This window comes from Phacochoerus africanus, chromosome 1 (genome assembly GCF_016906955.1).
Source record: "Phacochoerus africanus isolate WHEZ1 chromosome 1, ROS_Pafr_v1, whole genome shotgun sequence".
Lineage (NCBI taxonomy): Eukaryota > Metazoa > Chordata > Mammalia > Artiodactyla > Suidae > Phacochoerus > Phacochoerus africanus.
Window position 1 is genome coordinate 103,909,988 of NC_062544.1, and position 12,725 is coordinate 103,922,712.

A 12,725-nucleotide genomic window follows, 5' to 3' on the forward strand; every position below is an offset into this window, starting at 1 on the left:
CTTCATTTGGTTATTTCGATGACTAAATATGTTCATCCTTGCAAAACACTTCACACACAGTGCCTGGCTCCATAGAGGTTAGCCATGACCATTATTACTTGTCCAAGGGTTAGAGTGGTAGTGAACTTGGCCCTCCAGACACCCCAAAGACCCCCCAAAGTAACTGAAAATGACTCTGAGTGGAGACAACCATCACAGAGTTCATGTCCTTTACTCTGGGGCTGGTGATGCTCTGCCCTTGGCTGTCACCCAGACAAAGGCATGTAAAATATGGCAGCTGATAACAGCAGCTGCTGGAACACAAGCGAAGTGACAGCTGCAGGGGAAGGAGGCTAGGGAAGAGCTACAGTTCAAAGTACAGCTGTCTGAGGCCACTTAGTGGCCTGGCCAGCGGTGCTCCATGTCCCCAGGTCCCACACTGAACCATGCCTTCACAAATTGTGCAGATGTTCATGCCTCGAGTTGTTGAGAAGAGGTTAACAAGGGTTGATTTATAAGCATAAGGTAGAAAGGAACTGTGTGAAGCATTTAAAAATATATGTTACCAGAAAATGTGCTTTAAATTTTTTTGTGCCAAAAGGAACAAGTGTCATTTCCCTGTGACATCCCTTGTCAGAAAAAGCTGGATGAATGAGTCACATAATGATCATGACTCTTTAGGCTGCTGGTGAAGATGAGCCTTGCTCTTGGACAACATCCCGTTCTTAGCATCTCATGCACAGAGACTGGGTTGGGTGTAGCAAATGGGGCAGCTGTGTTAAAGACAATTTCAAGCACCTCCAAGTGGCCTGGGTCTCAGGCACTGTCCCTGCTCCCTGCTTGCCTGGGGAATTCTGACTCTGTCTTCCAGGTTCTGCTTAAATGCCACTTTTTCCAGAAAGCTTGGCACAGCCTGTGCTTCCTTACATCAAGGGCTCCTATGCCTTGCTTGCCTGGGGCTCTTCAAGGCTGTGCCAACCCTGATGTTCGAAAACCTCTTTATCAAAATTTCCCTACTTCCCCTCAGCCATTCCAGCCCTAAGGCCCCTCCCTGCTTCCCGTGGCTGTCCTGTGGGAGAACTCTCACCTGCCCTTGGGGGATCACTTCTTGCTGCGTGCTCCGAGCATCCTCCTCACCATCATCCTCCAAGTCATCGAGGTCAGATTCGCCCTCGGCAATGGGGACAGAGACCCATATGTTAGGATTGGTGATGAAGTCACTGTGATCATCCCTGGGGCCTCTGGGAGCCGGGAGCCCTCCAGGGTTCACCACAGCTGTGTCAGCAGCAATGTGGTTCTTGGCTTTGGGGGTGGAGAGTGGGAGTTTCACTACTAGCTGAGGCTCTGCCTTGGGCTGGGGGAGCAAGCAGGGCTGGTTGAGGAAGCTGCAAAGGGCCTCCTTGGTGCGCTGGCCAAACAACTGAATCCGTGCTAGGGCCAGCTGCAAGTTGTTCACCTCCCCATCATCCTCCTGGGTTGTGAGGTTGTCAGCACTGAAGGAATTCAGCAGCAGGGCGATGAATAGGTTAAGCACCTGAAAAAAGGAATGGAAGGAAAGATCACTCAGTCAACAAGCAGAGCCCCTCCATGGCCCACCAGGTTGGCAGCTGGATGGCAGGACAGCCACACCTGGGCCTCTCTCTGCCTACACAAGAAGCTTTCCCTCTTGGAGCCACGGACATCCTGATAGCAACTGAGGGGAGCCATGGGGGCATCCCAAGTGACCTGCTTCAAGTGCACAAGACTTGTAAGTACATTCTCTACCATAAAGGAGGATCACCCCTGCTGAACAAAGGGACATTTAGAGACAACAGAGAGGAACAGGCCCAGGCCTGCCCCTGGACCACCCTTATCAGCCATACCCTGGGTTCTGTTGCTCACTCTGGGATCCTGGGCCTATCTCCTTGCTGCTTCCTACTCCAGGTCCTTCACCTGTAAGGAGGAAGTGGAAACTCCCTACCTTTCAGAGAGGTTGTTAAGAGGAAATGACATGAGGGATATAAAAGTGCTTAGAGAGGCAAACTTCCTGTCTTGGGTCAGGGGCACCAGTACCTCTGCAGGGATGGGGAGCTTAGTTTGGGAGAAAGGAGCTTTGCCCCTACTCAGGAATGCAGGCAGGAGGCACCTGTGGCTCAGTAGCCCTAGTGGGAAAAACTCTGAAGAGTCTATATTTGTTGTTTCATACCCTCTCTTGATTTAGGTTTCTCTTATCTGTAAAACTCTTATGGGAAAAGAATCTAGGTTTGTTGACTTCCAGGGCAAAAAGAAATGGGCTCCTGGGAGTTCCTTTGTGGTGTATTGGGTTAAGAATCTGTCATTGTCACTGCAGCTACTAGTGTTGCTGCAGTGGTGCAGGTTCATTCCCTGGCCTGGGAACTTTCATATGCAGCCAAAGAAAGGGGAAGGGGCTCTTGCAAGACATGGAAGCAAACCAAGCATCCATCAACAGACAATTGACTTAAGAAGTTGTGTACACACACACGCACACACACACACACAATGAAACACTAATCAGCCATAAAAAAGAAGGAAATATTGCCATTTTGCAGCAATATGGATAGACCTAGAGATTATAATGCTTAGTGAAGTGAGTCAGACAGAAAGAAAATTACTATTGGATATCACTTATATGTGGAATCTAAAAAATAATACAAATGAATTTACACACAAAACAGATACAGACTCACAGACTTAGAAAATAAACTTATGTTACCCTTTTACCAAAGGGGAAAGAGGGGGAGGGATAAATTAGGAGTTTGGGATTAACACATTTACGCTACTATATATAAAATAGATAAACAACAAGGACTTACTGTTTAGAACAGGGAAGTATACTCAATATCTTGAAATAACCTATAATGGAATATAATCTGCAAAAAACCCCCATATCACCATGCTGTATATCAGAAACTAACACAATATTATAAATCAACTATACTTCAATTTAAAAAAATAAGAAAGAGACTCCTAGAAATCACACCCTCCACTACCCCTACCTCACTTCTCCAGGCCAGAGCTGGGAGGGCAAGGGTGCCCAGAACTTGAGGGAGTGGAGGCAAGCCAAGGGTGAGGAGCCAGGCTGGGACAGAGAAGGGGTGCTGGGACCAATTGGAAGAAAGGCCTCCAGAGGGGCTCCTTCCATGGGAGTGGATTTTGTTATTGTCATGATGGCGTTGGATGTTGTCCATGACCCAGCTCCTCTCCCTCCTCTTGTCCCACTCTGCCTCCTTCTTGCTCCTAGTTAGAACCCGTGTAGCTTGAAGACCAACTAACTCTTACTCACCTGGAAAAAAAAACAAAAAACAAAGAAACAAAAAAACACCTTCTGAGACCCCGTAGAGTGGAGAAGGGAAATTTTCCTTCAACAGCTAACAGCTACTATTTATTGACTTCCTGCCATGGCCCAGACATTGCACTAGGCAATTTGCATATGTCATTCACATAATTTAATTCTCCCAGTAAGCCTATGAGTAAACACTATTTTCTTGATTATAAGGAAATTAAAGCTCAGGAGATTGTCTCTTGCACAGGGTCACCCAGCTTTATCAGAGGTGGAGCTGGGATTCTAAACCAGATCTTTCCTGTTCTGTCATATGTGCTTATTCCAGCTGCTTCTCAATGGACAGTTCTTATGATGATGTGTCCCACATGACCCTGAAAAGTTTGAAGACTTTTCAGTCAGGGAGGTATGGTGTCAAAGCTTTCCAGTATAACCTGAAGTCTCCTGCATTTCCCATGCACTCACCACCAGGTTTCCCAGCACCATTACTGTCAAGAAAAGGATGAGGCATATGGACTTCTGGCCGACTTCCATGCAGGCCCACATGTTCTCAATCCACTCTCCGCAGAGAATCCGGAAGACGATGAGGAAGGAGTGGAAGAAGTCATGCATGTGCCAGCGTGGCCAGTCCTCTTTGGGTGCTGAGATTTTGTGACGGTTGGTATTATAGCTTTCCCCCAGGAGCTGCTTGCCAACCAGAGCGAAGACAAAGACAATGATAGCCAGAATGATGGTGAGGTTCCCCAGAGCCCCCACTGAGTTGCCAATGATCTTGATGAGCATGTTTAAGGTTGGCCAGGACTTGGCCAGCTTGAAGACCCGCAGCTGCAGAGAAACAGAGATTGTATTATGTCCTGGGGGCTGCTTCCATCACCTTTCAGCTCAAGGCTTGCCCAGAGACCAAAGGTCTGGAAGAAACACAAGGCAGCTCATTCCATTAGCAGGGATTGATATCCCAGGAAGCTACCATCAGAGACATTTCTTCCTATGTCACCAGTTACTCAAAAGTATGACCAGCCCTCTATGGTCCCTACATATGAATGTGCTCCACAAAGTGTGGATCAGTTCTAGGGGGTGGAGTGGGTATGATGGAGATCACAAATGTGTGAGAAGAGCCCACTTTTGACCTGAAGAGAGGCCAGCCTTCTGCAGGCAGAGCAATTTGAGGTACTAGCTAACCATCACCTTAGGGCATTTCTCACCTTGAGGCAATGGACAACATCTGTTGCCCACACCAGCTCTGAAATGGCAGTATGCATGATTTTATGAACCTGGGATTCATATGTTTATTTAATTGACCAACCAATCTACCTACTTTGTTGAAAGCTAGCCACACATGCACATGGCACTCTGCCAGCCTGTGAGGTATATGGAGAAAAGTATGCAGGCTCCTGCCTGCATAGAACTAAGGGTTTAGTTACAGAGGCAAGGCAAAGATCAATGAAGTCCTCATTGTAGACCCATTTGTGCTAAGTTCCATAGGAGAGCAAAAGCACCATGCATATAGATGTTCAAATGTTTAAAAAATAAAAAAATTAAAATTAAAAATTTTTGTGTGGTTCTTTAATTTGTTAGAAAGAAATGCAGCTGTCACAGGGTATTTACGAAGCTCTTACTAAGAGCCAAGCTCTGGCCGAGGTGCTAGGATGCCATGCTGGACAGAGAAGCATCAGTGTCATCACCCAATACAGCAGTAAGTCCCAAGGGGCAGGGGTTAACCCTCTTATTCAGGAAGTTCCATATTCATTTTTCTTTGCCATAGGGGGGAGTGTCTAAGTTCATTTTATATCTAATCTGTAACTTACTTTAATAAGGATGATTTAGTTTTAGAACAGAATGCAACATAAGTCTGTCCTCGACTGGAAAGGTCACCACTTGGTGATGAAATAGACTTTGCACTTGTGAAGAATATCAGAAGACAGAGTAAAATGGTAGACTATATTGCGTACCCCTGGGTTCCTTTTTCCAACAAAAAGTTAATAAAATGCTAGATAATAAAATCTTAAGCATATTGATGATCTTTCAATAAAGTAAGTAATTATTTTTGGTGAGGGGGCTGCACCTATGGCATATGAAAGTTCCCAGGCCAGGGACTGAATCTGAGCTGCAGCTATAACCTATGTACAGCTACAGCAACATCAGATCCTTAACCCACTGTGCTGGACCAGGAATTGAGCCTGCATCTCAGCAGTGACCTGAGTTGCTGCAAAGACAACACCAGATACTTGACCTACTGTGCCACAGTGGGAACTCCAAAGTAAGTAATTCTTTAGCCAAAAATTAAATAACGGTGGGAATTTGGGGATAAAAACAGATTGCTGAAGCCAGCTGTTTCTCTGAAGACATCTGCAAAACTCAGTGAATCTGGGCATAAGTTGTAATGGTCTCATGGGGCATAGCAAGCAGGAAACACATCCCAGGGCTCCCTAAGGTAGAGAGTATAACGGGAATTTCTCCCCTCATGAAGGCTAGATCCCATAAGCAATATCTCTCAAGACAAGGCAAACTTAATGGCAAATTTTAGATGAAACTGAGAGAAAGGTAACTGTCAGAAGGCACTCACTAAAAGATATTCTAAATGCTGTACTTCAAGTGGAAAGAAAGTGACCCCAAGAGGAAAGTATTATATGCAAGAATAGATAAAGAGAAAGGAAGTGATAAATATGAGAGTGAATCTAAATAAATACTGAGTGGACACAGCAATAAAAATCTCATGGGGTAGGGCAAAGACTGGCTATATGGTCACCCTTCACATATCCTCCTCTCAGACACAAAGGAAGACTGTTTTCCAGCTTTACTTACATACAGTTGAGGCAATATGACTGGGTTCCAGCTGACACAATGGAGATGGAGACAGAAGTAAGGTACACCACCTTCAGGCAGAGCCATAAAACACTATGCACTTTCTCTTCCCCTCCCATGGCCACTTTAGAGGCCACCCATTGAAGATGACATCATACCATCCTGGATCCTTGGGTCACTGCTTGGAGCAGACACACCAGGAGAGCTTCTCAACCAGCCCTGAATATTCTGTGAACATAAACCTCTATTATGTTAACTTGCAGATTTAGAGACTGTTGCTGCCACCAGCTGTACTTCTCCTGAGAAATGCAGAAATGGGTGCACTGAATATAGCCATTGCCATTTCAACAACACAGAATGTGTGGCACTGGCTTAGTGACCATGTGATGGACAACAAGGAAACTGATAGAAGAAAGCTTGGAAAGTGGCGATCTGTGTTGTGGGGGTGAAATGATTGCCTGTAATAATTCTGGGTCAGATCATGAGCCAGAAGCCCTAGGGAAAGGGTCTATAAAACTGAACATTAGTTTTGTGTGTCAGTTGTAATTGGTTATGTTTGTCAAGATGTTACAAGAAAGAGATGAGCTCAGGGAATATTTGGCTTATTGATAAGAAATAAAAGGAAATAGAATCCAGAAGTTTAGAATCTTCAAGTTTTAGGGGAATTATACCGCTTTAGATCTCTAAGAGTAAGCAATGGGATTAAGCCTTTATGTGTAGAACAGTTGAATTTTTCATTTTCAATGAAATGAGGCACATCTTAGCAAAGATCATATTAATGGCATAGCTAACATTTGAAAGAGAGAAAAGAGAGAGAGAGAGGGAGACAGGTATGGGGACCAGAAAGCAAGGAAACAAAGCAGAATTGAGAACTCTGTCAAAGAAAGCACTTAGTGTATAGTGCACAGAGATGTCTGAATCCATCTAAGTTTTAAAGGAATTGTATTGCAAAAGAAACCATGAGCCCTGACTGAAAAGCCTTTGACTGTTTAAATCTGGCCATCTTTCTACAAGCAGGAGGTGAGCTTTGAAGGCTGTATATACCTTCTTCAGATATGGCACAGTCACTTCTAGGAGCAGTCCCTCAGAGAGCTGACTGACTTGCATCAGACTATGAGATGAGCGAGGAATAAACTTTTACTGGGTTAAGCTACTGAATTTTCTGTATTGTTTGTACAAATCAGGAATTATTTATAAATAATTAAGCCATATAGCTTTTAAAAAACAAGATAAAATTAAGATATTTAACACAATAATAAGTTGGAGAAGAGAACTGGAATAAAAATGGTCCTGGAAAGTAAAGATTTTAGCTAATTTTTTATCCAGCACAAATGAACATCTCCTCAGAAAAGAAAATCATAGACTTGGAGAAAAGACTTGTGGCTGCCTGATGGGAGGGGGAGGGAGTGGGAGGGATCTGGAGCTTGGGCTTATCAGACACAACTTAGAATAGATTTACAAGGAGATCCTGCTGAGTAGCATTGAGAACTTTGTCTAGATACTCATGTTGCAACAGAACAAAGGGTGGGGAAAAAATGTAATTGTAATGTATACATGTAAGGATAACTTGATCCCCTTGCTGTACAGTGGGAAAATAAAAAAAAATAAATTAAAAAAAGAAGATTTTAGCTAAATTTTTACTTTGATTAAGTTAACAATACATGCTGTCTTTTTTAAGGTAATCATTCAAAGAATAAAAACAGAGTATTTTGTTTCCAGACCAATAAAAAAGGAAATGGAACAAGGAAAAACAAACAGTCCAAAAAAAAATCAAGAAAAAAGAGAACAAAAATACTAGATCAGAGGAAACAAATAGGAAAACTAGAATATGATGACAGACACATATCCAAACATATCGGTATTCACAATAAAATAAGTGGACTAAATTCTTTGGTTAGTAGACAAAGAATGGATTGTCAGAACTGAATAAGAATCCAAAGTCTGACTGTGTACTACTTAAAGAGACATGTAAAAATCCTAAAGAAACACAAAGACTGGAAGTAAAAGGATGGATAGAGATATACCAGGCAAATTCCATACTAAAAGAAAACAGAGTTGTTTAATTACTATCAGTCAAAAGAGATTTTTAAGGCCAAAAGCATTTCTAGGGACAAAGAAAGTCAATTCTCACTGATAAAAGTTTCATTCCACTGGGAAGATATAACTTAAAATACGTGTGCATTTAATAACATAGGCTCAAGATAGAACCATGAGGAGAAACAGACCATGCTTTAATCATAGTAGGAGATATTTTTATACACTACCATCTCAGTAATGGCTAAAACAAGAAGATAAAAATAAGCAGGGATATAGGATATTTGAACCACACAATGAACTTTCTCTACCCAATGGTTATACATGCAGAGTATTGTACCCTACAGTTGCAGAAGACACGTTCTTTGCAAGAGCATAAAGAAATTTTTCAGTATATTGAGTCAAAAGGAGATTATCAATAAACTTCAAAGCATTAAAATTATACAGTGTATGTTCTCTCAGTATAGTACAATTAAGCTGGAACTCAATGGCATAAAGATAACTAGAAATACATACATTTCAAAATTAAGAACCATGCATCCAATTAACTTTTGAGTCAAAGAATAAATCAAATTTGAAATTAGGAAATATTTAGAACTAAACAATAAAGAAAATTCTATATATTAAAGCAGTTCTTAGAAGGAAATTAAAGTCTTCAACAAGTATATTAGAAAGGAAAATAGGTTGGAAACTCCATCTTAAGAAGTTAGAAAAGAATAAAATATGTAGAACAGAGGATGCAATTAAGATAAAATGCAAGATTAATTGAAATAAAAACATCAATGAAGTAGAGAGGATCAACAAGCTAAAAGTTGGTTCTTTAAAAAGCTTAATTAAATTGATGATCTTTGGCAAGATAAGTAAAAATAGATAAGAGAAAGCATAAGTCACTATTTTTAAAGGAAAAAAAGGGTAACATAAGTACTGGTGATATGGAGCATTAAAAGATAGAGGCATTGAATGCACAATGCTATGCCAATATACTTGAAAATTTAACTGAAGAAAAATTTTTAGAAAAACATAACTTAGCAAAACTAACTTGAGAAATAGAAAATCTGACTAATTTCACTACCCATAAGAAAATTAAATCAGTAATGAAAAATCTTGACCTCCAGATGGCTTAATTAGCGAATTCTACCAACTTAACAAGAAACAAATAATACAAATCTTACCCAGAGATTGAATGTAGAGGAAGAAGAGTATCCCTCACCTCTTTTATGGAGATTAGCATAACCTTGATGCCTAGATACTAAAACCTAGCAAGGACAATGCAAGTAAGGAAAATTACAGGCCAAATATTACTCATCAATAGGAATACAAAATTAAAAAAAAATTTAGCAAACCGAATCTTCAAATGTATAAAAAAATATATCACGATCAAGTTGGGTTTATGCCAGGAATGCAAAATTGATTTAACATCAGAAAATCAATTAGTATAATTCACCACTTTAACAGATTAGGAAGAAAATCATGTGATTATCTTAATCACATGGAACAACTGTCTGATAAAATTAAACATCCACTCATGATTAATATTCTTAACAAAAGAGAACTTCCTCTGCTGATAAAGGTTTTTTAAAAAATCTTTTTAAAAAAGCTGCCACAAATATCAGACTTGCTAAAATACTGAAAGCATTTTCTTTGAGATAGGAAAACAGCAAAACTGCTATTAACACTTCTCAACAGTGTACTGGATGTCCTAACCAGCACAGTAATGTAATAAAAAGAACCAAATGGTATAAGGATTAGAAAAGAAGAAACAAAACTCATCATTTGCATATGATATGATTGTGTTAACAAATTTAAAAGACTACAGAGATAAGTCATGAGAATAAGAGAGCTATCTGGATACAAAAATGTTAAATAGCAAAATGCTAGCGAAAACAACAACAAACAAAACAACACCCAGAAAAGAATATTTAAAAATAAATTTCATTTGGAGTTCCCATCATGGCTCAGTGGTTAACAAATCTGACTAGGAACCATGAGGTTTCGGGTTCCCATCGTGGCGCAGTGGAAATGAATCCGACTAGGAACTATAAGGTTGCAGGTTTGATCCCTGGCCTCACTCAGTGGGTTAAGGATCCGGGGTTGTCGTGAGCTGTGGTGTAGGTCACAGATGCGGCTCGGATACTGCACTGCTGTGACAGTGGTGTAGGCCGGTGGCTACAGCTCCGATTGGACCCCTAGCCTGGGAACCTCCATATGCCATGGGTGCGGCCCTAGAAAAGACAAAAAACAAACAAACAAACAAAAATAAATAAAATAAAATAAAAATAAATTTCATTTAGAGTTCTTTTGGGGTGCAGTGGATTAGGATTTGGCACTGTCCCTACAGTGGCTGTTGTGACTCAGGTTCGATTCCCAGGGCGGGAACTTACACATGCTGTGGGTGTGGCCAAAAAAAATTTCATTTGGGATAGCATAATGAACTAGGGAATAACAAAAGATATGGAGAAAATTATAGAACTCTATGGAAAAATTATAAAATTACTGAAAGACTGAAATACATGGAGAGTATGCCCTTTTCATGGATCAGAAGACTATATAATATAAAGGTTACATTTCTTCTCAAACTCATCTATAGATTATTACTGTCCTTCAAGGAAAAAAAATTTGTATGTATACAGGGTATGTAACTTGGCACTTTCGTTCTAAAATGAATATGAAGTGCAGGGGCCATAATATTCCTGAAGAAATAAAACAAAGTGGGCAACTTGCCTCACAGACAGATGTATTGGAGGCAGTTGCAGTGATAAAGACAGTGCAGTACTTGTACGAGAAGAGATCAATGGATTAATGGAGCAAGGCTTAAAATGGTAGGAAGAGAAGTGATGCGACTTTGAGAGGAAAGAAAAAGCACGAATGAGGACACAGAATTTTTCTATCTTCCTTCTTTCCTTTTTTTCTTTCATCTTTCCTTCCTTCCTTCACTCAACAGGTGTTTATTGAATTCCTAGTGTGTACTAGCCCTTGGAATAGAATGGTAAACAAGAAAACTCTGCTTTGTGCCTCACAGAATACCAGGGTAATTGTAAAGTGTGAAAAATAGGTTAATTTGATGAGGGAATCCAACTTTAGATAAAGTGGTTGGGGAGACCTTTCTGAGGAGGTGATGTGTGAGTTAAGCCAGGAAAGATGAGAATGAATGAACAGGAAGTAAAGACTAGGGGAAAAGTATTCCAGGCAGAGGGGATAATTATGCAAAGGCCCCATGTCAGAAACAGTTCTGTTATGTGTGATGAAGAGAGAGGAGGCCTCTCTGGCTGGAGCAAAGTGGGCAAGAAGAGAACATCTGGAGAGGTAAGCAGGGCCTGATCATGCAGAACTTTGTAGACCATCTCAAGGATTTGGGATTTCATTCCCAGAGCAATAGGAAGCCACTGATGAGTTACCTGTAAGAAATGTGCCTTACTAATGTAAAGTGATAATAATGGGGGAAACAGTGTGACTATGTGCACGTATGTGTGTGGGGGGGTGTATGGGAACTCTGTACTATCTGCTCAATTTTTCTGAAAAAATATAAAACTGTTTTAACAAATAAAACCTACTTAAAAATATGAAACTGATGACCTGTGTGAATTTTCTATAGTAATGTCCACAGTTCAGGTGCATGCATGGCAGAGGGAAATATTTGGCTTCAACTCCAGGGAAGGGTTTTACGAAACACAAACATATGAAGGAGCAGAGAGGAAAAATAGTTGAGTTTGTTTTCAAGGGCATAATAATACTGATGGGCCATCATCAATGGATGGTGGAAGGGGTGGGAGAGGAGGACTAAAAGCCCCTAAGAAAGTGTGAGGTTGGTGCAATGGTTCGGGAATTGCGAGTTTATCAGCATGTTAGGATTGCATCAAGGGGCAGGCACCTAGAGAATTCTGCAGACCCACGCTAAGGAGTAAACCTGGTTATTTTTTGCTTGTTTGAGACTGTAGGCTTAATGGAATCAGAACAAAAGGAGCATGAAGACCTTAAAACACCAAGTTTGTATTTCCCCCAATGTACCAAAGATGTTCCTATGCTATTAGGAAACCAACTTCAGATCCTCCTTCTCTTATTAATTCTTATTAATTCATAGGGAGTATGGAATCTCACTCTCTCGATAACTGTGCTTGGACGTCTTATGTTCACCATTAGCATAAGTGCCTGCCTCTTGCCATTTTCTAGATACTTAGAGACATCTATCCCTCTAAAAATGTGACTCAATGCTAATCTTCTCCAGTTTCCAGGTTATGAATAAAGAGCCCTGTAGGCTCTGCCCTTCTCCATAGGATAGTGAAAGAACCGTCATCAGGCAGAGGTCATCAACCAGGACATGCTTCAATTGGCCTTTAGAGTGTTTTTTTTTTTTTAACTGGATTAGTAGTATTTTAAGTATCACACACAAAAAAATATGGATTCCTGGCTTCTCATGAAAAAGTAGAAACTGTGACAATAATGGACAGGGCCACCTCTTTGGCATAAGTCACATGGATTTCTGTGTAAATGCCTCTCCCTGGAGCTGTCCTCTAGATGGTCTGGGAAACTGGAAGACCTCAGTAGCCCCAGACCCACCTCCTGGACATCTGGCAAATCTGGCAGATGTGACTCTACTCTTATGAGCAGGTGGCCTGTGGTCAAAGGGGCACCA

General features: G+C 41.1%; 1 protein-coding gene across 3 annotated transcripts in view; it reads right to left on the reverse strand.

Annotated features, from left to right (window-relative positions):
• Window positions 1-12,725, reverse strand: part of SCN10A (sodium voltage-gated channel alpha subunit 10) — an 86,256-nt gene that overhangs the window by 24,731 nt on the left and 48,800 nt on the right. For 2 of the 3 annotated variants that reach the window (XM_047754349.1, XM_047754339.1), the window contains 2 exons: window positions 3,725-4,084; window positions 1,061-1,513 (listed from right to left, as the gene is read on the reverse strand). In XM_047754349.1, the coding sequence (XP_047610305.1) occupies window positions 1,061-1,513; window positions 3,725-4,084 (813 nt within the window). The remainder of the gene's footprint in view (window positions 1-1,060; window positions 1,514-3,724; window positions 4,085-12,725) is intronic. The other variant, XM_047754344.1, reaches the window with a different exon arrangement.